At 39.9% G+C, this 27,467-nt stretch overlaps 1 protein-coding gene and 2 long non-coding RNA genes across 7 annotated transcripts in view; 2 read left to right on the forward strand and 1 right to left on the reverse strand.

Moving 5' to 3' along the window:
- The window catches only part of LOC107309946 (uncharacterized), a 44,184-nt gene extending 30,486 nt beyond the window's left edge, over positions 1-13,698 (forward strand). The window contains exon 3 of one of the 2 annotated variants that reach the window (XR_014933919.1): positions 4,277-7,656. This is a non-coding gene — a long non-coding RNA (uncharacterized LOC107309946). Of the gene's footprint in view, positions 1-4,276; positions 7,657-13,573 lie in introns of those variants that run through there. The other variant, XR_001553405.3, reaches the window with a different exon arrangement.
- SLC38A4 (solute carrier family 38 member 4) lies at positions 5,810-26,770 on the reverse strand. Of its 4 annotated transcripts, none has more exons than XM_085514177.1 (16): positions 26,686-26,770; positions 22,506-22,727; positions 21,793-21,883; positions 20,570-20,685; positions 17,397-17,470; positions 17,184-17,276; positions 16,013-16,094; positions 15,837-15,919; positions 15,669-15,727; positions 15,002-15,280; positions 14,802-14,881; positions 13,608-13,708; positions 12,567-12,691; positions 10,127-10,271; positions 9,266-9,363; positions 5,810-8,377 (listed from the first exon to the last, which is right to left on the reverse strand). In XM_085514177.1, exons 2-16 carry the CDS (start codon positions 22,646-22,648, stop codon positions 8,276-8,278), a joined length of 1,671 nt encoding a protein of 556 aa, XP_085370303.1. In that variant the 5' UTR covers positions 22,649-22,727; positions 26,686-26,770; the 3' UTR covers positions 5,810-8,275. The 4 variants fall into 4 exon arrangements, with proteins under 4 accessions (XP_085370303.1, XP_015710607.2, XP_085370310.1 ...); XM_015855121.3 differs by having other exon boundaries at positions 22,506-22,732; XM_085514184.1 differs by lacking the exon at positions 26,686-26,770 and adding an exon at positions 25,175-25,229.
- On the forward strand, positions 21,822-26,770 carry LOC146762339 (uncharacterized). Its single transcript, XR_014933924.1, has 2 exons — positions 21,822-21,914; positions 23,562-26,770. It is a non-coding gene; the product is annotated as an uncharacterized LOC146762339 (long non-coding RNA).
- Positions 26,771-27,467: the final 697 nt, after the last annotated feature.

Here is a 27,467-nt window from a genome sequence, read left to right on the forward strand (position 1 = left end):
AGGAGTGATGTGAATGACCTTTGCCACATGATGCAGAATCCTCAAAACATGAGTCAAAGGGTTGGACGGAAAGAACCACTTCTCTCTTCAAGCTGGTACAGAACAACAGTGACTATGTGTGATCTGTCACCATAACATTTAATTAAATGTTGATGCTGTTAGGGATAGGAGTGGATATGGCAGAAATTCCTCCTCAGCTTATTTGTAGTGGACTTTAGAATTAGTAGATCATGCTCTGTTGGAACTCAAGAACTTGTTGTGCACCTTACATGGGCATGAGTAATCAGGAAGCAGTAATGTGGAGATCATTCAAAAGTGGTCATTTATCTCATGTACACTGTGTGTTACCATGTCTAATATTTTTGGTTTCTGACTGGGATTTTACCTCACTCATATTAAAATCTCTTTGTATATAACTGAGCTGAATGCTTAAGGGACACATTGATATTATCAGTAGATTGCTGAAAACTCAATCCAAATGTACCATTTGACGTTCATTTCAATTCTTTATTTGGCATAAACGTAACTATAAAAAGATTTAAACTCAGAAGTCAAAAACACTGCACATTTTGTTCCATATGTCAGGTGCTAGGCACATCATATTTTTGGTTTATGATTTCAATGAATTCCAAAGAAAGACAGCACCCCAGAAAAAAGCCCAGAGGATCATGCTGTAACTCTTTATACAGGGATGATAGGCTTTATGAAATAAAGCACACGCTTAGCATTAATCTGTATTAGTGTTTGTATGATTTTCTTCCATTAAAAGATAACATATGGAGTCTTCAGAAGGAGGGAAATTATTTCAGGAACATGTTTAGTGTGTTTCTTCTTGTGATTTGGTTGCCACTTATCTTTGGGTGCATGTGAATTTGTATGCTTGCTTTTTTTGGAGTAATCTTGTGCCAGCCAGTACTGGATATATGGTGCATGAAGTCTGCATATCTCGGCAGAGTTGATCTAGTGATTCAAGGAGAAGAGTAACTCCATATTTACTGATTCCTATGCATTGACACAGGAGAACTTGGGTTTTCATGAATACATTTGTTATTTATTTAGTTCTGGACAGTTTTAGACACACAGAATTTCTCTCAAACTATTTCCCATCCCTTGTTTAATTCCCAAGTGACAAGTAATTCATGCAATATACAGTGCCTTGGCCATCTCACTCTCATGGGGTTGTACCTGCTCTCTTATTGGTGAGCTGAAACTTCTCATGAAGATTTGAACAAGTCCGCTGGGGCTTGGACCTCTGTACAAACATATATCAGTGTGAGTGTTGCTATAGCAAAATGTGTTTGTGTATTATACATCACTGATTGCATGTCTGCCTGAAGCAGCAGTAATCATTCTGGTGAATTCATTTGTACATCAGCACTCTCCAGGCAATCTCCGTGCACAAGAATTGTCATCAACAAAGTATTTTTGTATCCAGGAATGAGAAGAGCAGACAGTGCGTGGTTGATATTTAAACAGATGTTGGAGAAAAGTTATTATTTTCCTAGTTTTCTGCCTTCTGTGCTTCATCTGAAAGAAAGGAGTTTCATATCTCCTCTTCAGAGTGAGGGCTTCAGGTGGTGAAAACTGTCATTCTGATGACTTTTCATCCCTGATCATCAATTTTAACATGATTATAGACCAGTGTGAAGGTACTGGTGAATTAACTGGAGACTGGCTCCATGGTGCTAGAGAAAAATACTTAGCATGCCCTGTGAGCCCTTTTCTCCTAGAATTCACATGTTATATTACATATACCCTGTTAAGTTCTTATTATTTGCTGATTCTGGAGCATATGGTAATACTGAAACATGAACAGGAGTATGCCATTTGTGAAAGGAAAAAAACCAGATTTGACAGTAGACTAGTTTTCTTAATCTCATTCAGGTAGGTTGGTTCCTAGTGATTATACTGTTGTAATCCCTCAAAACATAAACTAAGTATTATAAGAAAGGTTTTCACACATGCACGTAACTGTGAGGCCTTTTTCTGACTGGGTTTTGAATCTATAAAATGATGGCTAAAGGTTTAGGTGTTCACTTGACTCCTGTATTGAGTAAGTGACCCATCCCTCATGCTTTGCCTCAGAGTGGCTAGAGCACAGATTTAGCTGATACTAACTGCATGCTCCCAGCTCCAGTGGATGCGAGCCCTTTGCTGCTGGTGGCACAAATGTCTATGACAGAGAAATAATTTTGGTCTCATCCAGTGGATGCTGGTTGTACTATTTTCTTTTGCAGGAATGTTGAGCTTGTCCTCATCTTGCTTTTGTACCTGAAGCCAGGTACAGTTCTCCCATGTAACCAAAATGTCTGTTCACAACTCTGGCAATGTGTATTAGTGTATATAAGAAAATGATCTGCCCTTGGAAAGGTTGCCTGACTCACTCCACCATAATTGCAATTAGACTGAATATAGCTTGTTGAATTTACATAGTACTGCAAGGTCTTCAGCATTCAAGTCAATTTCCGGGTGCATTCTTAGTCACTTTGTCTTCTATTTCCCAATAGATTTCAAGAACATGGTTGCTCTAATTGCCCACTGTTTCTTTAGCTGCACGTTCTGAGGATGTTTGCACAACTCACTGTGGGTAAAGTTAGAAGTAGTACTCAGTGTCCAGAACATTCCTCATGAGCAATGCAAGAATCCACACTCTTTGTGGCAGTCTAGGGTTTGACGTTATTTCCTGGAGAGGATAATGTGGTATATTTATTTCTATTGAGCGCGATTATTCAAAGTACAGGTAATTCAATTTAATTATTATTATTATTATTTTTATTTTAGGGTGGATTAAAACAGATCTGGATTGTATGATTTATAGAAAAATTATAAAATGACTTTTAGAATTCAAAGCACTATTAAGGACAAGGAGTGCATCAAGACATCAGAGACACCGTGACTAGGTTTATATTGGGTCACTGCAGGTTCCAGATGTATGTAGCTGGTGGATGGAAACACGTGGCTCCTAATCTCTTCAACAGGGTTTTGAGGATGTAAGTAGGGCACCTATTTTTGTCCCCAAGCAATACATCAGGCTGAAGTGCCTCTGAATGGTGAGGAGGTATTTTTGCAGGCCAAGGGGAGAACACCAACTTCCCTTTAGGAAACTAAATAACATGAGATGTTCAAAAAGAGGATCTGAAAAGAGCAGCTGTTGCTTCCAGAGTTAATTCCCAAATATTAGGTGACAGTGGCTTGTTTTTATGCTAAGCCTCTGATTTTTTTGGGGGATGGACCAATTTAGAGGTGAGGATTCAAAGGAGAGGTGTCTATGTCAGCACTTGAATTATGTAAATGAAGCTATTGGGTTATTGACCACGGCAATGTGGGAACTGGGTCAATTGCTTGTATGAAAGCTGAATCCACCAACCCCAGGCAGAGAGGGTGGGATGAGCCAGGTGTTCTGTAGGGGGGGAGGAAGAGATTTTCCCTCAGGGAAGGGAATGAAGGCTGCCACCAGCCTCCCCAGAGAGGAGGTATGGATTCTACTTTTGTGAATAAAAAGACAGCCTGTTTATTTGCAGACAGCCTGTTATTTAAGACGGTAACTTTCCCAGTACATACATGCTGTACACAAAGATGAATGAATGCTGGGAACACTTTCCATTTGTGCATGTGGAACTTGAAGCATCCATCTCGGTGTCCCAGAGACCTCTGGCCAAGCAGGAGTCCCATTATATTTATTTTTGCTTCTGCTGGCAGACAAACATCTCCCGGTTTATTGTTAGTAACAGAACAAGGTCTTCATCTCATTGTAGCAAAATTAGGACTCTATATTGGTTTCCAAAGATATTTGTCACTTTATGATGTGTTAGATTTAGCACTTAGCTCACCACATTGGCAGGGGGATTTGGGCTCTGACTGACGTAACTCACACACCACGCTGGTGGGGATGACCACCCTACAGCCCCGTGCAGCGTGTGCAGGTGGCTGTGGTGTTGTTTGCGGTGTCCCTCGAGACACTGTAGGTCACAGCTCTTTGCAGATTTTTGTGCTTGTGAGACCAGTTAGCGCAGTGATTATTTTTATTTCCTTGGAATTTTTTAAGGTCTGAAATGAGCAGCTGGAACCACTGTTATCTGCAAACACTAACCTGGGACTTCTGCTTGATCCAAGTGAGCAATGGGAGATTACTTGAGACACCCTCCAGCTTCATGTCTCTTATGAAGTCTTTATGATCCACGTTCAGCACAAACCTGAAAGTATCTTAAATAAGTTGCTATTTCATTAGCTAAGGCCAAGAAGCAGCTTCTGCTTTCCAAATGTTCTTTTTTTGCAGGATGCAACCGGAGTGCACCATAGAGCACAGATGTGTTGAAGGAATTGACGCAGCTGCACCAAGGCCAACTTGGGTGGCAAAAATCTGACATTGCAGGTTCACTATGGACCCCCAGCCAAAGTGCATGGGCCAGAGGATGCCACTCGTAGTGGAAAACCACTTGGGTCTGCAGGGGCTGTGCCACAATTTTGTGGCAATAACACATTTTTGGGAAAAATTCCACCAAAATTCTAAGTCAAATGAATGGAAAATTCCAACCTATACCATCAGCTAGTCCTTTTAGTCAGTACTTGCTGACTAGCTCTAATTACTATTATGTCAGCCATTGAGAAGTAGCCAAGCAAGACAACGTTTACTGAAAATTAACACCAGAGCCAGCTGCTTTGCGGCTTATCTAGCCCTGCTGCCCTTTTTTCAGATAGATGTTGTTTAACATTGTCTTTGATTATTTACGGAGTAGAGAGGACTTTGCCCTCTGATGAGTGTCCCTTGTTCTGTTTCTTTCCAAATCCAAAACAGAAACATGCATTTATTGTTTCTGTGTTTTCTTTTTCTTTTCTTTCCAAATCAATCCTACTATTTTTGTAATGTCCATTCAGTGATATAGCTTTTTGTCTGACAATATCTCTAACACATATTTGTTGCTTTCTTTTTTTGGCCTTGAAGTCACGTTTTTTTCCTTTTCTCTAGCTACCCTCATTCACTTGCATGAACTATATGAGTTTAATGAAACAAGTTCAGGATACGGGGAATTTACAGCTCAAGGAATATGAAGAGCAAAGGAGATGATGAAGGGAATTAAGGAGGAGTAACCACCAGGAAAAGATCCATGAGGATTTCAAGGACTTCGTGTCCCAGGCGGAGGTTGCAGGGTGTGCTTTGGAATGATGAGATGGGATGAAGGGGTGAGAGGATGATAAGGGCACCCCTTGGGTGCAGTGCAGGTGCCATTCATGTTCTGAGAGTCTGGCAATTGTCTGGGCCTGCTAGCAGTCAGCTATGGGAGCAGGATGGCTGGCATGGGTTATGTAGTTCTCACATGAGCTCATTAGTGCTTCATAGACCCATGTATTTTGGGCTACGATTATGCATCAGACAAATATGTAACAGTAGGAAAATCTATAGCTGCGACGATAGGAAGCATTTATACAGAGTGGTGCCATCTGGTGCACACTCCTAACAGCAGCTATACTTAGCTGCTGCACTGCATATCTGGGCTAATCCCATGCTCCAAAGAACGATGCATTCAGTGTCATGCAGATAGCCTCACTTTTAACACCAGCCATTCTCTACCTGATGATGTCTGCAAAATTCCATGAAGAAATACAAAACAGAGTATGTATCATGGTTATTGTGTCAAGGGACTGCCATGTTTGCTTTCTTGTTCATCTGTAAATTCATGCATACACACCTTTCTTTCCTAAAAGGGAGTGTAGCTTTAGTGATGCTTATATGATGACTTAGTTTATCTCTGCTTGATTTTCAAAATATTCCTTCTCTTGCTAGCCTAAAACAGAAGAAAAAGATCTGCAGTCCTTGAAAAATTCATTTATTGTACATCAACGGATAATTTTGTAATAAAAATCCTCATTGTCAACATGACAGGACAAACAAGAAAATGCAGCATCCTCCATTTCCAGCAGTGCTAACAAGTTAGTGTGCAGTGCTAGCCTTATGTCCGCTAACAGCTGCATGTTGCTGTGAGCAATGCTTATTAACTGGAATATCTGACATGTTACAGACTCCCCACATTTATGCTGGACACCAATATATTTGTGCCACCAAAAGACAGTGATTAGAGCTATTGTTCCATGGTTTTTCAGTTACTTTTCTTGGGGTCATCTACATTTTACATGAGACATTAATTTCTAAGTTTTCACATGCAGCTGCAGACAATAGATGTAAGCGCTCTGAAACAAACACAGTTATAATTCAGTTCTTCCATACATGTAACTCACTAATGCTAACAAGAAGAGAGGTGTTTGGGCATATTGCTATTAACTTTTGTTCACATCAAACGCTCTTCAGTACTAATGGAACATTATTGGAATTAATTTGCTTCAAATAGAACAAAATATAGGAAACCTTAAAAAATAAATAAATGCAAAATCAGTCAGTGTTCACAAGGAGGTATACTCTAGAGTATTAAGGATGCAGTCAGTACTCAAGTGGGTGTAAAACAGTGCTCAGAAAGACGGCAGTCGGCATGGAATATATATCTGACACACTTTTCCAGTCAACTGGTATGCCTACCCACACTTACATGCAGGCACACACACAGACAGACACAGACACACATGGTCAATTTTATGTGAAGCTGAAGGGTGGGCAGAGGCAGCTTTAGTTGGATTTCAGAGTTCACATGTGTGCATGCAATGGATTTCTAAGTTGGAAAATAGAAACACCAATTACATGAGACTGGATTTTCCTAAATATGTTAAACCCAATAGTTGCACCTTCCCACTAATTCCCTCTTCTACAGAGCTCCTGTCACCTCTCTTGGAGAAAAACAGTACAGAGAGCATCTGTAGAGTTCCCCATAGATCTGACAAAATACAGTCTGGAGGCTACTAGATGCTAATTAAGCATCCTTATAACATAGAACGTCACATTTTTTTTCTCTCTTGCACAGCTGTGTAGCACAATACACTTGAGATTATCAGTAATATCTTTTCCTTTACATAGCTTAATTATGCATGCTTTTGAATGCTGGCATATGCATAACTGAGCTGAGCAAGTTAGTCCAATTCTTGGTTCATAGTGGTAATACAGAACTTTGATGCACATATTAGAAATTCTCAAGAGGAAAACATCTTGTCATTTATTGTAACATAAGTATTAAATGTCTGAACTTGTTTGTACACAGGTAACGGCCAGCGTTTGTGGCAAGTGTATTTCAAATGCTACTGAATAAAACAAGCCTTTAACAAACCCAGTTATCCAAAATATTTTCTTCAAAACAATATTAAGTGTGTGGCTGTGAAAACAGAGTGACATATAAAATAAATTTTAAAAGAAAAAAAAAATCAGAAATCATGTAACAGAGGGTAACATTTTTATAACTAGAAGAAAACAAAGGATTATGTACATAAATACATATATTAATACATATAGCAAATTACAGTTTCCTGCACCGAACATTTATCAAACAGACAAGTGCTGAACAATACTGGACAGGGTGCTCAGCCACACCTTGTGGTCTCCTTAAATTCCCGTGACAATGGAAGACAAGCTTCTATAGAGGATGGAACTTGTTCAGTGATGCAAGCTCAGACAAGAATTAAAAAAGCTAAGAAAACAAAAAAACCCACCCCAGAAGTGCCTAATGTTTCCAGCAGAGACATCTTTAACAACAATACATGATTGCTCAGATGTTCTTCACTCACAGTACAGGGGCTCCTGTGTGAGAGAGCTTTATTCCATACAACAGCCATCACATGTCAAGGGTGACAAATATGGGCAACATATCTGATGCTTGGCTTTGTCCACTGGTTTGCCAAAGCTGTTGCCTTTCTGATAGACCAGTCCATGGGGAGAAGTCACTTTTTTGATCCCCTACAGAAATCATGTATTTTCTCTAGGAGCTGGGCAGCTGCTCCTATGTGCTTCATGTGCAAAACAAGGCACAAACTGGTTTTCTGGCCATTACATTTCCAGTGCTCTAGGAACTGTGTTATGAATATAATGGGAGAGAACAAAAAGGGTGGGACCAAACTATTGTTAAGGACTATGTACACAGTTACTCTTACATTTGTTTTGAAAATAGAAAGCATCCACATCACACATTTTATTCAGCCTGGCTAGAAATGCTAAGCTTGGGTCCTAATGCATAAATAACCATAATTAGTGACATGGACTCCATTGGGTTCTAGTGTCCTACCAGAAACAGTCTTCAAAATATAGAAGTTACTAGCTAGGAATAACTGTGCCATTTTGGTGTCCTTTAGAGCACACAATACAAACATTATGGTAAGAAAAGCACTTGGTTCTTTCCACAGGTTAGTGATGTCGGGAACTTGGGGTATTGTAAATCCAGTCCATTACAATGAGAGTCATACTCACAATCATGAAGATTATGCCAACTATAAGAAAAATAAGAGCCTGTAATAGGAAAAGAAAATTGTATTAATAAAGAAAATGACCGAGCAGACTGTAGTTTAAACTTTTCCAAGAGAATCACATTTTTATAATGCCAATGCCCTGAATTTGGGCCATTCTCTGTGACTGAATCGAAGTAAAACTATACAGGGCTATGTGAATCAAAGTTAATTTTATGCAGAATTTCAATCCAAAAGAGCCAAGTTTTACAAGACTAAATCTAAAAAAAAAAATAAAATTAAAAAATCAAACTTTGTTTATATAAATAATATTACAAATTATAACCAAAGAACAGCTTATTTTCCTTTAAAAGCTGGACAATTTTCATTGCATATGCACTGTTTCCAACATCATGAACAGCTTCAGAGTTAATCCTTTACATCTTTATTAGACAAAAGATAAGCCCATCTTTCTTCTCTGAAAGCATTTCTGTATATAGTCAAGTGATCTAGGTGCTTACATTCTTCCTTTGCTCCAGTGGGGCTTTAGCTTTCAGAGTCTGTCCACACCTAACAATAATCCACCTCATAACACAAATACAGCTATTGTATGTGATCTTTGTGCAGTGTGTGAAATTCTAGATATGCCTAGCATAGAATCATGAAGAATGAACAAAGAGACATGGACAAATATGCATAGTCTACCTCTCTAACAACAACTGTTCCAAGAGTTATCTGAGTTATCTTCAGAAATCATTTTACGGTAACAATCAGTTTCTTTCATACTTGTGTCATGTATGAATTGAACTTCTTCCATTTCCATTTACTTTTTTACCCTACCATTTATGATCAGCTTTTAGACACTGCAAGTAAAAGACCTTGCATTTGTGGCCAGTGGAAAGCACACACCCTCCCATCATTCTTCCTCAAAAATTGCTGCCAGAGTTCTTACCCCGATCTTCTGGGGAGACCTCATGGGCTCCTTCTTAACGAGCCGCAAGTAGAATGCAGAAGGGAGGATGAAGATCAGCATTGTGGCAGAAGAGGCACCTGGAAGCAAGAAGAAAGTTGAGTACTATGTTGTGTGACACCCTGCCAACATGGTCCGTCCACCGGGTGCAAAGAGATGGGGAATATGTGTGTAGAACTCTCTTGAGGTCATGCATGACCTTCAATTTGCATGGCTTCAACTTCAGGGGGCTTGAAAGCCCCCTGCAGAAGAGCTGGGTTTCTGTTTAAGGAATAATTTCTGTGGGTTTTATGGGGACTGACTTGGGTGGCTTCCTTTGGAGTACAATTATTCCTGTCTGCTGAGACCCATCCTCAAGTGTGGCAGAGATATCCAAGTACTTGGGTTCTCAGGGCTGAAGAGGCAATAGTTGTCTGTCTGCAAGTAGATATCTGCATGTGAGCTGTTCAAATGGGGACAGACTGGCATTGAATCATAGAATGATTTGGGTTGAGAGGATTTAAAGTTCATCCAGCTCCATGGACAGAGTTGCCATCCAATAGACCATGCTACTCATGCCTGATCAGTACATTTGATCCAGGTTATAAATACTTCAGAATCACAGGTGATTTAAAAATCATATCAAAATGTGAATACCTTATCAGTTTTTATACTGAATTTATGTTGAATTCTTGTTCATCACCACTGACTGAAGAAAAGGGTAGATGATGTTGCACTGAGTGACATGGTTTAGTGGGCATGATGGTGATGTAACATCCACATGAAGACTGTCATACAGTCCACAAATGTTGCATGTTGTAAAAGGTATCAACACAATAAACAAAAGGTATTTATGAAACCTACCGATAAATCCAAATATGTCTTTAATAGTTGGGACAAAAATCACAAGCATGTTATTAAAAGCAAGAATTACTGCTGCAATCAGAAGGTGTCGTATCCAGCTGAATGGCCTCTTGGGAAACAGTAATGCACTGATAGATGAACGAATCTGGAAGACAAAAATAATCCAGGAAATTAAAACATTATTTTATCTTTGCATCTCACTTTTTAAATGATCTACACTGGTTACTTTTGATGTGAGAAATTCTGACCAAAGAAATGTGTTTTAGTCTTTGACTCCCTAAATGTAATCTCACTCTGGTGTAGGTTTTTGAGAACTAGGTTCACAGTCTCATGCAGAAACTCAAATATTTGCTGTGTAGGAGAAAGATGAGTAAATAGAGTGTAAAATCGGGGAGATGAAATCTGTTCAACTGAAAGATGTGGTATCAGCAAAAAAAAACAACAAAACAAAAAAAACAACAAAAACCAACAACCACAATCAAACCAGCCCAGAGATCCCCCCACTGTGAATACTAATCAGCAGGCAAAACATGCACAGGTGAAATCTGAGTTGAGTTGCTGTATTCCTGAACCTGATTCCCCTGAAAATCTCATGGGAGATCTGCAATCTACTTCTGTGAAATAAAGAACATTTTTGTTTTACGTTCATTAAACGTACACACATATACATCACAATGAACTCTCTTGCCACGTGGAAAAAAGTAAATCAAATTCTAGATAAAAAAGCTGTTGCAAAAGCTCCTTTTTCTTTGCTTCACTTTCTCACACAATAGAGTTGGTTTGGTTTTGGTTTTTTTTTTTTGCTCTTTCACCAGTGAAAACGGAAAGTAGGAGAAAGGTCATCTGCAAATCCCTCTGCTGGCAGTAGATAGTGTTACTGTGAAGAACTGTGATAAGCTTAGAAGATTTGAAAGGTAAAAGGTGAAACTGGGAAAAGCTCAAGGCTTGCTTCTACTTCTGGATGAGTTTGGCTGTTCAGTATCAGTACGGCATTCTGTCAGACTCAAAGCCTGTCGTATGAAAACACAACATCCATCTGCATATCCATGCACGCTGTATTTTTTCAGGCTGATGTGAGCTCACATTATGAAGACAGGTAGCAAAACTTTCATCTGGTCCCTGAGTTGGTGTAAAACGTCTTTACGCCACTGAAGAAACACTGCCTGCATTCCTGTTCACTTGTCAGTATCCTGTGCATTATCCCTGCTGTCATGCTGCCACTGAACTGACATTACCAGACTGAAAATTCACAGTGAATAATGGTAAACTGACAAAGTTTTTTTGATAGCAATGTGCTGATTTCTTTCTTTTCACTATTATTATTTAAAGAATAAACTCAGACCACTTTATGAAAATGTAGCAGTTCATAGAAAAACTGCTGGTATAACTATGCTGATTGACTGGAGTAATTGATTTATCACTGATGCTGAACAGGCTGGCCTGATGGGCCACATAGAGTTGTTTGATATGTGGGCTTTAAAGAAAATTATATTTCTTTCATACACACATATGTACATATATTTAGGGCAATTAGCTCTGCAGTATATATCTTCTAATCCTTTGTATATTATTCAAACATAGAAGTAATTATATAGAAAGCTAAAAATGCAAAATAATGCTTCTGACAGATAGAAGCATTTGCAGGGCTCTCTGCTTTTCCGTGAAGAGAGCTCAGCTGGTTAAGAGTCATTGGTTAAAACACAGCTTTAGGACAGATCATCGGAGTATTCTGAGCAGAATTACTTTGAAGGCTTTACCTCAGAACACATTTTTTGGCAGGCAACCTTGAATGATGACTGCTGCTCTGAAGCATTTGTCAGTGAGCCTGGAAACAATGCCTGTGCAGAGCTGGTGTTTGCACCCAGGGCAATAGGAGAGCTAAACTCTAAGGCTGCTGCTCTTGTCAGACAGCGGCAGTCATGACATGGGCCAATGGGACCCCACCTTCACATGGTGCTGGGCTGAGGTCTGCTCCACTGAAGAGCACACCAGCCCCCAAACTCACTGTCCAACAGCGTTTTTTGCCTGGCTTCATTGGGAATGCACAAGGGATAGTCATGGTATAAGCTGCATGCATTCCATTGATTTTGGATGCTGTAGTGGGTACGTATTAGGAAATCTTGTAGGTGGTTTCAGTATATCCCCAGTCTTTAGTGCCTGCACTGTTAAATATAGCACAGAAAGTGCCAAAGGGAGCCAGGGCAGTTGTTCCTGATTTATTTCTGATTTATTTATAAAGACTGATTTATTTCAGTCTTTCAAAGTTTGCAACCCTAGCTGCCTAATGTGGTTGCTGTGGACAAGCTGCACATGGGACAGCTTGCCACCCTGAAACAAAACCCAGGCTTGCTTTTCTTTATATTTTCATATGCTTCTAAGCATACGAAGTTCGTGTCTACAGGCCAGCCCCAATTACATCTCCAGCAGTTCTTTTACTTACAGGGAAAAGGACAAGGGGCACAGTCAGGGTGACAGCCACCAGCACCGCAAGGCGCACAGACAGAAGGAGAGCATCAAAAGTGTACACCCTGGTGTATGTGTGAAGTAGCTCATCTTCAACTTCTCCTGCAAAAAGGAAACAGAAGGGAATAAGTCCCTTAAATGGTATCTGCACATGCAAAGGTGCAGCCAGACAAGATTAGCTCTGGCCCAGCTGCTGTCATCAGATCCATGTTATGAGCTGGGCACCAAAGAGGAATTTTCCCAGCATGACTGATACAAGTCCATCATTCAGAGACGATGATTATAGCACATCTATGAGGTGACGCTTTGTACTCTAGCTTCTCAAATGACATTCTCAAAGTCATTGTGTGAATGTGTAACCTGAGGCAAAAAATTTCTCTGATACAAGACAAAAAACGAGAACTGGGAAAATCCCTGAACCTCCACCCAAATCTCCCAGCCCTTTTGCCACAGTTGTACTGTGTCATTTACTTCTTTGCTGTAACAGAGGAACTAATGAAGTAAAAAGATGTGGCGTTTACATAAACCAGTGTGCTAATATAGGAGCTACTCTGTTTATCTACCGATTAGTCCAGTTCATCTGTATTTTCTTTATGCTAGAACGGTTTGCTCCTGTTTTTCAGTACAGATGAGGCTGAATTAACAGCATCAGAGCCAGGGTGGATAGCAGCTAACAATGTCATGTAAAACTGTTGAGCATCAGAGTATTTTTAGCGCTTCACTCTTGGCTTTTTCCAAGAGCCAAGTTTACAGCAGTTTGCTGTCTGAGCTGACAAAGCCATGAGATGCACAGCTGGACCACCTAAGAACCTGAAGGTTGAGGACTGTGTGGCCTGAGAGCTGGATAAGTCTCACTGTTTATGCAGGAGGTTACATAAAGTATATTACTTTTAAATAATACTAGTGCTTGAATTAAGGCCCACAGAAAACACGTCAACACTTCTGCCTTCATGTGGTTGATCCATCTTGTCTGTTTTGAAACAGGTAAAATTCTGCAGAGAGCAGGCCTTTGACCTACCATAGAAGGTAAGATATCCAAAGAGACCAGCCAGAAGATACATGATGAGCATGCCAGTGATGGAGATATTTGAGACATTCTGCATTCGCTTTCGGGAGCGACTGGAGTAGGAGAGAAAAAGAGTAACAGTACTATTCTTATAAGCCTCTGTTTGTACAAGAAGTACTCCGAGGAGCCTCTACTGATATTCCCTCATTGGCTAGAAAGTTTATAGCAGCTCTGTGCACTATACAAAGCTCCTGGAGCTTTGCAACAATAGCTATGCACAGAAAAGCACCAAAAAAACTTTATTTCTACTGCTTACTGAGTGACAACATGTAAACATTTTTTTTATTTTTAATTTTTTAAATATATCATTATTTCTATACTGTAAATTTCAAATGCATTTTAAACAAAAAATGGATTAGCTAACACTATATGGCTGGTAACAATAGTGAGACAAGAATATTCCTTTTCATCTACATAGCGCTGTTCTGCAGGTTCAAGTATCTCCTGTAAGTCAGCTCCTTTCTTCAGAGAACCCTCGGTTAAATATTTCTTTATAAGGAGATCTTCAGCTTACAGAACCTGGAAACAAATTCCAAATCATCTGATAATTCTTAATTCTGAGGTTAAGCATGTTAAAATAGGAGGTAATGGAGCTTAAATGGCTCCTTGAGTTTTGCAACACAAACTTCTGCAATATAATTCTTGTTGCTGAACAAGTGCATTTTCTTAGCCTTTCCCAACTATCAGCTCTGTGCTAGTTTAAGCAAATGTATTTGATTTTGATACTTGATAATCAAAATGGGGTGGGTTAAGAGTCTGTGTAAGACGCTCAAACCAATGGCATCCCAGGGAACTTTAAGAGTAAGCGACAGCTGACTCTGACGAAGAAACTCATGAAGATATTTTTAGAGACCAGAATTCTCTGTTTCAGCACTGCCTGTTGTGCAGCCAAATTCCCCATCATATTTCATGTCATTCAAAGGGCTGTCCAGACTCATCCTTTACTTAGTAAATATTAATGCAGCTCTATGAACATCAGTTCTTTGTCAGTTCTTTGACTAAAGCAAAGCTGATATCTGTTTACTATGGTGCAAAATAAATCATTATCAGGTAGGTGCCTATACACCAGCAATCAAGGCAAAACAGGAAGAAAGTAATCTCTGCTATGGTTAACTGGAAGTACGGGACAAAATTTAAGAACCTTACTCTTTCAGTTCACTGTATATTGGTAGCACCTCAGGGTGGCATACGAATGCAAATGCCAGGATGGGAATTGCATAGGCAGTCTGTAAAATAAAGCTCCCATTAGTAAGAACGGTCACTGCTATAAGTCTCTGACTTTTGGCAGGCAGCAGTTTAGCTGTGGTACAAACAGAAAAAGGCAAATTCGACAGAATTTCCCTTACCCGTGAGTTGAACACAAAGTATTTGGGCTGACACGAGTCACTGCTGTCGCTGTGTGCTTCATATTCTACACCACTTCTGAGGAAAGTATCTCTAGGCTCCTCAAGGCCTGGCACATGCCCAGCTGTGTTGTCCATCATGAAATTCACCCCAGAACTGAGAGTCTCATTTGGTAACATGACCAGGTGCATTGGCAGTGTGATGTTGGTGGCTGTCCAATTTCCAGCCCCATGATCCATGATGGGGAGCGGACAGGGTACTTGAAATTTCTTGAAGATTACCTGCAAAAGAGTAGGCAACGTCATCAGTAGAGTACTTCTATGTGAGACTAAATTTACAGCCATGATAAACCATCAGGAACAAAGACAGGCACAGAAGAAGGAGAAGCGAAAGAGAGGGAGCATGAAATTAAATACTATCACTTCTACTTCTCCAGCAAATAATTGCTGTTATTCTGGTTCTGCTGTTGCTCTGCTTTATGTTTTATAGTTTCAGGTGCTGCTTTTTAATTTGATCTCTTTAATTCTGGTTTTATTCAGCACTCTGTTGATTTGATTCACTTGCATGTACTATTCTAACATCCACATTAAATTGGTAAGGGATTTATTAATGCTGTGCAGTTTACAGGCTCTATATTTGCTTAGAGGCAAGTCCTGAACAACCACCTACCACACTGACAAAGAAAACCATACACGTCAGCGAAAAACCGCTCGTATAACCAAGATAACCTATGAAGCAAAAAATAAATAAATAAATATATAAATATAATTCAACTACATATAAATTCACAATCCTAATAGAAATAGGAAAGGAGATTTAGTGGGATATTAACCTTACCTAATGTTTTTAGAAGTGAAAGGGGAAGAATAATCACAACTGTTACAAGTATGACGAGGTAGTTCCCATTTAGGTACCATTCACTAAAGAGGGGAAATAAAAGATAACAAACATTACCATTGACATCATAGTAAAATTTTTTTTGTCTTGGGCTCAGGTTAGGCAAAGGTACCTACCCAGAATTCTCCTCAAGCTTCATAAATGCTCTGATCACTTCAGGAAGTTCGTATTTAATGATAAAGAGGTAGCTTGACATTGCTGAAAATCAAGCAAACACTTTCAGAGAAAACAGAACAACTCCAACAAAAATAATTTGTTTTAAAAAGCATTGATACTACATGAAAAGCATACAGTTTCAATAAATCAGATTTTGCTAAAATACAGAAAGAATTTTATTCAAATCACAATACAAATAAAGAAATGCTAAAGAGAAATTTTTCTCTTATAAACATGTCCTGAATGGCATCTAGCATTTAGTTTTAGATTACAACAGCTACTACTAACTTAACAACATATTCAAATCACTGTTATGAAATTTACATCTGTAATTTTTCCTTTTGTTTTCCTTCTTTACATGTTGCTTTTCCAATGGACACCATCCACCCACATTTTGTAGAAAATTCGGCTGTCACTTACTCCAAATCTCTTTGTCCTTCTTGTCCCTTCAATTTCTAATTTTTTTCTCCAAATACTCTACTACACATATCTAAAAGGCTGGTTTTTAAGATTGTTGGCAGAAGGATAGCCTTCCATACATCTCATTTAAATATATTGGCAGAAAGCAGACATTTAATCTTACATTGGCCACAGAGAGTTCTTTGGAAGACAGCCTGGACAAGTTGAAAACCACTGGACTACAGGAAAGAGGTATTCCTCTCTATCAGGGAAGTGTACATGTTTGGAGAATGAATGGAATATCACAGAATAGGATATTTCATGAATACAATTGAATAAAGCTATTGCAATAGATAGATATGAACCAGCTCTGTCTAGGCAGAAGAGTAGAAGTCAGAACTATGCACTTCTTTTAGGTGAGATTCATCTTTTCTAACCTCAGGCAGATGGCTAGCCTGTGCCACAGTCAATGAAGAGAACTGGCCAAGCCACTTTAGTCATCTCTGAAGTACCTGCATTGCTTGTGCAGATTTCTTAGGCAACAAGCTTTTAGCAGACATCACCGTGTCATCTGAAACCAAGCAAGATTTCCTTTTGCCTTCCTTTGTTAATAACATGTGTTGTATTCTGGTCATCTCTGATGACATTTAGTCAGAGAGAAGGAAGTACTTCTGTTTTATAGAAAAACATAGGAAGTTAGAAAACTTTTTTCTAAAACCTTTTTACCCTTACCTCCAATATTCTGCATTGTAACCGAAATGAAAACACTGCACTTCCCAGGCCATCCAAATGCCTTTTCTCCCAGCTTCTCATATATTAATGAACCTAAAACAAAACCAAAACACCAAAATAAATAAGAGCCATGGGCCACATGGCCTACATTCCAAGATAAAAAATGTGCGCACAATAGGGATTTTTTTGTCAGTCATAACCTGATCTTCATACCTCCTTCTTTTGATGTCTTCAGTAAGAGGTGGACTGAGTAGAGTGACAGCAGTGCAACGCTGAGCAGCAGAACTCTGTAAGGCAAAACAAAAATCATAATCTCATGCACAACATTAGAGGTACTCTGTTAATTTGAATGGATGCTAGCTTGTTTCTAAGTTCAGTGTGTAAACACTTCTAGAAAGTGTGCGCCTAGTATCAGGACTCCTGGTACAAATTACATAGGTACAGGTTAGCTGTAGGTTTCTCATGGCTGAAGTTGCACCTTTGACACTTCAAAAGCCTCCCAGTGTTTGCTTAATTCCAGACAGGTGCCAATTTATTCCACAGAAGCATAGTGCTATGTTTTAGTAAAACTTGATAAAAATAAGCAGATCTCAGGTCTCTGGAGTCATCTGTTCAGTGGCCTCTTATTTTATCTCTCCTTGTACAGATTTGTAAAAAAATAATCCACAAATCTAAACTGTGACTGTGACAAATTCACTGCCAACTTCAGCTTAGACTTCTATTTTACTGAGTACTGTGAGGCTGTAGATCTTAGTTTCAGATGCACGCTTTGCAAAGTACGAGTATATAAAGAATCTTACCTAATGCTAAAGTGTGGTATGACAGTGGAAGATGTGCTTTTGCAGCACTTGCAGCATTCCCTTCTAACTTAGTCTACTTATAAGTACTGGTGCTTGCCTTCATTAATTCTTATAACTGCCATGTTCCTTCCACACGTTTGCATCCTTTGTGATTTCAGATACCATCCTCTAACAGAATGCTGGTGAAAAATGTATTGCATGGCATTTTCAGTGCATAAGATTGTAGTCAACATATCTTACTACCACAACTATCTTGCTGTCAGCCTGCATAAGCACTGGAAGGAGATGTGATGATAACATGACAGAGCTAGGAAATACCAGCTTTACTGATATGCCTTATTCTATAGCTGAATAGATTTTCATTCTTCAGAACACAAAGCTTCGTACAAAAATGGGAGACACCGAAAATCAATTCTTTGTAAATGAATTATAGCCGAAGAAGAGACATTTGTTTAGTGGTCAGGTGGTGGTCACCAGACCAAGTTGCTTTCTCTAAGAGAGATGGACAATGCTACAGACTTTTGAGTGAGTAGATTTGACTCTCATGCTGTGGGCTCATGCTGTCCAGTAAGGGGAGCTCATGTCTGAGTTTGCAGTTTATCTTTCCAAAATGGCATCTTCCTTGATGACATCCATCCAGCTTTGATACAAAGACATGGCTTCTGAGTCCTGGCACACGGGGTGAAGCTACTTTAGTAAACTAAAGCCATCCTGGTCAAACTTTCTAAACCCTGCAAGGCAGCAGAAGAGACACTCTGGTGTGTGCTCCATGCCTGTGCAAACCTCCTCTGTGGGAGAGGAAGGTAAAATGGGAGCTCCTTAGGAGATTCTGAGTTTTAGAAACCCTTTTCTCAACTTCACCCTGTAGAAAATCTTCCAGTACTAGAGCAGTTGGGCAGCATGAGAATTGTAAATTAATTGCTGCCAGTATAGTCAAAATTAGAATTAATGTACAGCAGCTTCCATTTAGTAGATGGAATTTTTCTGTCCTACTAACATCACAATCTGTGAAAACAGAGGAACTTCCAGCAAGAGTATGCATGCCACAGGGGTAACTATATCCTCACACAGCTCTTCAGTTTTATTTAAAACACTTTCCTCTGCCAGAAGGAAGAATGTTCTCATGCACAAAGTATGGAAGTAGGACAGAAAAGAAAATGAACTGTGGGGTGGAGACATCCTTTGTTTTTGTTATATGACTCCATAGGATTGCTGTAGCATAACTACAGGCTTGCACTCTGCTTTAGCACTGATAGTAGAGCTAATGCCATTAGGCTCACTTCAGACTTTTTTTTCAACCACTCCTTTGGATGAACAGATCCTGAAGAACAAAAATATTGCAAGGGTAATTTTTTCCCCTCAAATCTTGGTATATTATTATTTTCTCTCTGGCGATAATCTGTGACAATACTGGTTAGCACAAGTGCTCAGAGAAAGCTGGGGAAAAGGAATCCTACATTTTCCAGAGTCTACTGCACTCGGTTATAGAACAGAGTTTTGTTTTTGTATCTGAAAAAACTGTATTTAACCACTTGAGTACAGGTGTTGGGAAACACTTCTCCAGGAGTGTGGCAGCATTTGCATCTACAGTTAATGTTCAGTTACAGATTCTGCTGGCAAAAAAGGAGATGTTTCTTAGCAACTGGGAGATATGTGTAGCACTGCAAATGTTGTTGCTGTTCTAGTTAAAAGACATACAGAAGAAAAAAGCCATATAGAGATAGCCATGCAGCCTGATTTAAAGGCTTCCTAGAGTTCAATAATGTAAAACAATGACCTTATGTCATATGGTACCATCATATTGTGTTCTAACCTAACAGAGGATTAAAATTGAGGCCACAGTTAAGATTAAATACATTTATTAATAAACACTACAAACCCCACTAACTTTTTGTAGAACCTCTCTCATTTCATAGGATTATCCATAAATTAAAAAACTTCATATGACTATCTGTTACTGTCTATCACATCTCATTTTGTATAGATAAAATATCTCAGCCACATTCCTCTGCTGTCATCTGTGCACAGAGTATGAATGGAACTGGAGGAGCAACATCAAATCTGAATAAATCTGTGCAGGCCTTTGCGATCAAAGCCTATTGCCTTTTCAGACCTATGTCAAATACTATTCTCCCATTTCTAAATAGTGATTAGATAGTTAGGACGGTGTAAATGTGTGATTTACTCATGTGTGATTTACTCATATGTGATTTATTGCCGCTGTGAACTTCCCATAAGGTACCAGTAAGATTGGTGTTGTTATTTTAGGACAAGTATGCTGTTCTTCCTCCCTTCTTCCCTTCCCCTCCTCCCCCTTTTTTTTTTTTTTTTTTTTTAAAACTACACAGCATCCATTGTCAGTTGTGTTCCTGACATAAAACGGAGCTAAAACAAGGGAAAAAAAAGGTTTGTCTGCTGTGGATGGTTTCTTGTGGTGCAGCTAAAATATTTTCATTACAAAAGCTCTTAGAAAACATTTCAGCTAAAAAATATTATTCTTAAGCTTGACTTACCTTTCTAACCACAAAAGAAAATTAGCTCTACATTAATTCTTATGTTCTATTCATTTTCTTTCTATGTACTTACACAAAAAGGATGATTCCTGTGTTGGCCATGGCATAGGACAGCCCTAGAATACCACTGCCCATAATGGCATTGCTGAGGTTGAAGGAGGACATGCCAAAGGAAGCTCTGCCCCGGTGCTGTAGGAAGCAAGAACAAAGATGTCTATTAGTTTGCATTTTACTGGGTGCAATAAGTTAACTGTTCTCACTACTGTTGTTTTCCTTTACTGCTCTCAATCTTTAGAGGTGGAGCCTTTTGAAATCAAAAGACTGCTGTGGTAGAGGAGCCACAGTTGGCTGCGTGTTGACCAACTTCAACAGAAACACACGTTACTATCAGGTAGCTTTCCCAGTTATTGGCTTAACAAATGGATTACTTTTCAACAGGTAGGATGTGCTGCTTTCTCTGTGGAGCTAAAAATGTGAGAGAAGAGGCAGCAGTGGTTGAATGGGAAGGAGATCAGTGTGGATCAGGCTGGAGAAAGAGAGTGGGAGAGGATAAAAACCGTGAGGGAGTCACATCTGCCACTGAGTGGGAAGGGATGGGGGGATATGGCTCTCAACGTTAGCTTGCAGTCACAATAATAATTATTTTTTTTCTTTAATCAGGTGCATTTATTTGAACAATCCTAATAAAACATGTAACACGACCACTAACATTACCCTTTGCTTTGTCTTCAAATCCAAGATAACTTTGAATAAAGTTAAATGCTGAGCACAGGTACACACACGCCCATCCCAATTGCACATAGAGATGTCTAAGGAGCTGGAAGAGTGCTGTTTGTGTCACGTTCAGCATCACAGAATTTATCAGGAGAGTCCCTTCTTTAACATAATGCAACTGGGTTTTGATTTGTTTACATGAATGCTGGAAACAAGCACTAAAAACGCCAGGGCCCACCTCTGTCTTAAATGGGAGAAAGAAAGTTTCTGTGAACCAGAACTCCTATCAGGAATAGGCGTGTAGATCCACCTTGGGCTGGATATCTTGAGTGGGACTCCATGAGTGCTGTACTGAGCGTGATCTAAGGAAATTTTTCTTATTGTTTGGAAAGGGAAGATCTAGTTTTAGTTGCAAGACAACAGAAATTTGCTGCACTAACTTAGAAGATGTTTGCTTACTGTTCTAAAGTGAAGATTATGCTGAACAAGCTCCTGAGTAACTTTGTTTACTGAAACTTTTGGAAAATGATTCAGGTTCATAGGATTTAATTGTAATTACACTTAAAAATTAATACAACTTACATATTCTTCACCATAGTCTTCCAATTTCTTTTTATCCAGATATCCATTTGTAAGGAACTTCTGACTTTCTGCATCATCACTAGCAAATGGACTAAACACAAAGAAAAATGAGAAAACATGAGGTAAGGCCTATGACACATTATATGCCTTTTGTTATTAGGGGAGGAAAGTGCCCTGCAGCTGCCTTGCTGGAAATGGGTTCAGTGAGTGAGGAACTGGAGGCTGATGGCTGGTTTTGAACATCTTCTTGAGGCTGCACAGAGGCTGGCAGCATGATGGGTTCTGCTGTATGTGCCTGAGCATCTCCTGGTGGGAACTGCTGTGCTCTATCCCCTGCCCTGGACAGAGCTGCCTCCTCCCAGATGGCTGCAGCATGTGCTTGGCTTGCACTAACCTACTACTGATACGTGGGTATCAGTTTCCACATTGATTTGTGTGGGTGGGAGGTGCCAAGATTGGAATGGGGAGTCTGCAAAGGTCACTCAGGGTGGTGGTAGCACTGAGCACCCTGGGCTGCCCCTGCTGTGCTGGGCACTGTATCTGTAGAGCAGAACAGGGAGGCTGGGACTCAGGGAGACACTAGCTAAGCAATCACACTAATTTAAGTGTATTACTTAGAAAGTGTTTTAAGTTCCAGATGCCATTAGTGAAGCTTGTTTATTGATTACTGCTTTTTCGCCAGAACAGATGAGTCTTCCCACTTAAATGCTTACCTCCTAATTGCAGCCTTTTCAGAGTCAATCAGCTCTGTGTAGTTGTCTTCCAGGCTTTCCCCGCTGTTGCTCTGCTCTTCGAGTTCAATGTTGACATTTTGCTGCTCCATGCGATCCATGGAGTGGTCAGCGATTTCCAGCATGCGGTCTCTTCTTCAGGGTAAACAGGACTGCAGTGCCCGTCTGTGGGTTCTCCTTACCATGGGGAGCTGCCAGAACACTCTGTTCTGCAAACAACACACAACAGGACTCATTAGAGTTTTCCTCAAATTAGATAAATGACTGTGAATCGTTGGGGTTGTGTTTGTTCTTTGTAAATAGCATTAGGAAAGGAGACTGTTGCAGACTGGGAAAATTCTGGGCAAGCACAATGTTCCTTTATATGCTGGCACTTGGCCCTTCTGTCTCCCTTGAAATGGGGAGTGTAGTGGCCAATAGACACATCTGGCAAAATTACAAATCCAGGTGAAAGTAGTTACTGGAATTGCTGATTTTGCATTGCCAGAGGATGGTGGTGCAGAAGAAATCACTGTTAGAAGTGAAGAGTACATCAGTGTTTTGCTAACACTGCTTCCAAACGTATACACTCAAAAGAAATTCTCAGTGTTTTGAATCATTTGTTGTGAAATGAATGTTGTCACAAGTTTAGATGCCATGGTGATTCATCCCCTACCCTGGATTCTATTTGTAAATATGGGCATATCTGCATTATCGCTATTTTGATAATTAGGAGGTGCAGTTCTCATACAGAAGTTTCTGTGATTATGTGTCCAGCCCTCACTTGCCCCACAGCTGGGAGCTCTGGCTCACACAGGGTTATTACACAGATAAAAGTCTTATGATCTTTACTCTTATTAGAAAAAATCCAGCTTTTAAAAAATGGTATGGATAAATGCTCAGCTCTCTTTCTGGAGGTCTATATATTCTATAGGCTAATTTGTATCTGGGTCAACGGAAGCTGTGCAAACCAAAGAACTTCACCTCCGGGATTTCATCAGCCTCTTGTTACAGTCTGCAAACACACATTTACATTCATCTGCTTATTTCCACATTCAGGAGGAAAATACTTTGCAAGAAACCTTCCAGTTTTACAACAATTTTCCCTTCCCAAAGATAATCCTTGAGGCACGTTATGTCTCAGCCTGGGAGACAACAGAGCAGGACACGGAGGGAGTGAGCAGAGACTGGGCAGCATTGCAGTCCCTGTTCTACCTGTGCCAGCCCTGCAGCCTCCCAGCCCTGCAGCCTCCCAGCCCTGCAGCCTCTACCTCGCAGGTGAGCAAACTGGTCGGTGCCATTTCCTTTCTCATAAATACCAAACACTAAGTACAGACCAACAATGTATAACAACATCAGAAAACACTGCTACTAATAATTTCCACGTCTGATCCTCCATAGCACTAAAACTACAATTTCTCCTGGTTTTGCATTTGTGGATATACAATCTCTCTTGATGACCAGACCTTCACTATCACATGCTGTCCTTAAGAGCATCTGCAAATGTATCTATAGTGGCAAAATGTTAGAGTGCACAGGCTTAAAATGCAAATGTAAACTTTAAACACCAGTCCTGGAGGCTAAAACTGACCCTGGGCCAGAAAATAGAGTCATCCTCCTTACTTCTTACTAAAACCATCCACCCAGATCAGACAACTGAAAAGGAAAAGCAATATCAGAGTGCATTTCAAGGTTTCCTACCAGAGATCGCAGCTCTGTTTACTCCTTTCTGCTGCCACTCGGGGAGTGCGAGTGTGGGTGAGAACAGCAGGCAGTGCAGCTGGCAGGCTCACATTCCTGAAACCTGGGGATTCTGCCCAGTCAGGGTATGAATAACGCCGGGAGAATAAAAAAAATTAAAAAACCCAAAGCCGTCCCAACTGCAGCTTCATTCACAAAACCTTCAAATACAAACGCTGCCCTGTCCAAGGAAGAGAGCTGTTCCACTTCCTGATGCTTATTTTGAGTTTAATGCCTAAAAACCAAACAGGCACGTCTGCTTGCACTTAGCCCTATTCTGATCAAATCTCCTCTGTGTGCACTGCCTGCTGCTCGTCAGAGAAATGTCTTTTCCAGATGTGGCAGTCCAAAGCATACACATCTTCAAAGAGTTGGACATGGGAGAAGTAATCAAAAAAAATTTGCTAGGAGTTGAGTTACACAGAGGTTAGAATGAGGAGGAAATTCTGTACAGCACAGCAAACAGTTTGGAAGGGGGAAAAAAATTGACTAGAAATACATGTTACAGCACAAGAATCGTTTGGACATTGTCCTGTCAAACATTTACACAAGTGAATAATCTGACTTATGGGCGTCATCACAAGAGACTGTGGAATTACTGCATAAAACAGGAATTTTCCAGTAGAGCCACGAGCCCTCAGATGGCAATGTTAGGTCTACCGAGAGCACAGTGACTTGCAGTTGTCACTTATTAGGGAGCAATTGGTAGAGATACAGGGGTCTGTATGACCATGAGATGAAAGTCGTTGACATAAATGGGGGCAGGATGAGATCCACAGACCATACTTAGTTAGATTTTAATCCTGCTGCTACCTCCAACATTAACAGCAACAAGGTGTGCCTTTTATCTTCAGCAGAACTTTGAAGAGCTGCCTATTAGTTGGTGGAAAACTGTCTTATGATATGATTAGTTTTACAAAAAAATCACAAACCTGAAGGGTTTGGGAGGATGCTGAGGCCTATTATACAAGCAGCATATTCTCCTCTTGTACCTAAGAAGGAGCAAGCAAGCAAAGAGGACCACCGCCACCACTCTGCATGATAGCACAACTCGTGGGTTGCTTCTGTACCTGTGAGATGTTATTTAGGAACAGGGAGACATGCTAGTTGGCTGCATAAAGGTGGAAGCATCTGAAGTTCTGTAGACTGGTAGTCAGGTGATTGCTGCCCCTGGGTGATGGCCAGGGCCAGGCGCAGGGCCACATATCAGAGCATGGCCACCAAGGCCAGCAAGGCTTGGGTCTTGCCAGAACAGAACTCATCACATGAGGTGATCTTGACATAAATCAAAGGTCATCTGCTTCAGCTCCTCTGAGACTTAATGCTTTCTGCTTCATAAATCTGAATTTGTCACCTAAAACTCATTGGAAGAACCTAAACCCATCATAATCAACCCTGATTCCTCCTCCTACAGAGGGATTCTGTAAGTCTGCAAGTAACCGAAAATCTCTCCACTTCTTTTTCTTCCACTTAAAATTGATACATTTTCCCTTAGGCTTTCCTGTAAAAAAACTCCATTAGCACTACATCATTCCTTGAACTTGGCTTTATTCTTTCCTTTGTCATTCTGCTGAACAGAAAGACGTATGGCATTAAAATGGAAATACTGGTTGCAGAAGTGATCTGCCCACTGCTAGAGGAAAGCTATTAATTCCTATACAACTATTTTCCTGTTCAAATACTGAGTACCGTTATTTGTTGCTTATTAAATAACGGTTTTCAGAAATCACTCAGAAATCAATAAATTTATTTGGCATTTGGTATCACAGTATTACTGATTTCCATTTGATCTGCAGTTGGAACATTTAGAGAATGGCTATCAATCACAAATAACGTCAGGTTACAGATACAACTAACAACATTTTTGCAGGTTTTACAGTAGCAAGATTTGTAAGCTCCACAGCGGTATCTGGGTTAGCAGACTTAGCCAGATTCCTCATCTTCCTGACAGCTTACAATATTATTGTCTGCACAGCTATTTCAAAACGAAATGTGTTATCACTGTGAAATTAACAATTAAAATGCAAAGTCTGCTTCCACAAATTCATTTATTTTCTGGAATGTTAGCCAAGTAAATCAAGAGCCTTGAAGTTAGGCAAGGGCTCCAAAGGCAAGCAAGCATTTCTTAATAGTCTGGTCAATTTTAGACACCTCCTGCTACTTCTGTGGTTGTTTACATTTTGTTCTTCTGTTGAGGAAAAAAAAAAAAAAAAAAAGGAAAAAAAAAAAAAAAAGAAAGAGGGCTATATTTCATTTTGGAAGAAACACCACAAATACTTGCCAACATAAATCACCATGTCAGTAAATCTTAAGGAGCCCATCTTTCATCTTGCACTTTAATTTACAGATTAATTGATTGCATTTCTCATTTGTAATTTTGGAAGGTGTGGACAGTGTCTAAAATGAATTGATCATACATTAGAGAGAAAAATGGTAGGTTTACCTGTGGGCTGAGCTGGTTCTCTTGCTTGCCGAGTGAGTTCTATCTTTTAGAATTTGCACCTTTGTTGAAAAGTTTGCTTGTGTGCAACCCACAGCAGTTGGACAGTGATTTAAAGACAAATGGGAGTGTATCAGTTGAACCAATCAACAGCAGCTACACCCCAACAACTCCCTTTGACAAACTTGCGTCAGCTTTAAAAAAAAAAAAAAAAAAAAGGTTTAAAAAAAAAGGTGAATCAGTTTATTGGAGCACACTGAGGGCAAACATCTCTCTTCCAGAGCTATTTGCTCTCAGACAGAACTTAGCGCTGTTACAAAACGTGTATCTGCAGAATGCTTCACCCAGGCTTGACTGTGCTTTCATTTGATAATCTTGAGTTTTGAGTGACCCACGCGCATTCAACTTGCAGTAGCACTATAGTGATAAGCCTTAAAAATGGCATCTGGGAGAAGTAGCTCAGGGCTCCCACACAGCTCTTATCTCTGTGGTGCAGACACATGTTGAGATGGCCACGAGGTGTGCAGTGCAGGGCTGGGTCGGAAGTGTGCGACTGCCGACAGGTGCCTGACCTGTGCCTTAGTTTCCCAGTTGAAATATTTACCATAATAGCAATTGCTAGGCATATGCCAAGTGTTATTCATTTAACTGCAAGATAGAGCTGTGGAGTAGTAATTTCATTGTTTGCAATGAGTCTTTTCTACTTCAGAATTTACTACATTTTATCCAATTAGATAATGACCATAATTAAAAAACAAACAAACAAGCAAACAAACACCTCTCCT

The sequence above is a fragment of the Coturnix japonica genome, chromosome 1 (genome assembly GCF_054131305.1).
Source record: "Coturnix japonica strain WE chromosome 1, WE-NBRP24, whole genome shotgun sequence".
In the NCBI taxonomy this organism is placed as follows: domain Eukaryota; kingdom Metazoa; phylum Chordata; class Aves; order Galliformes; family Phasianidae; genus Coturnix; species Coturnix japonica.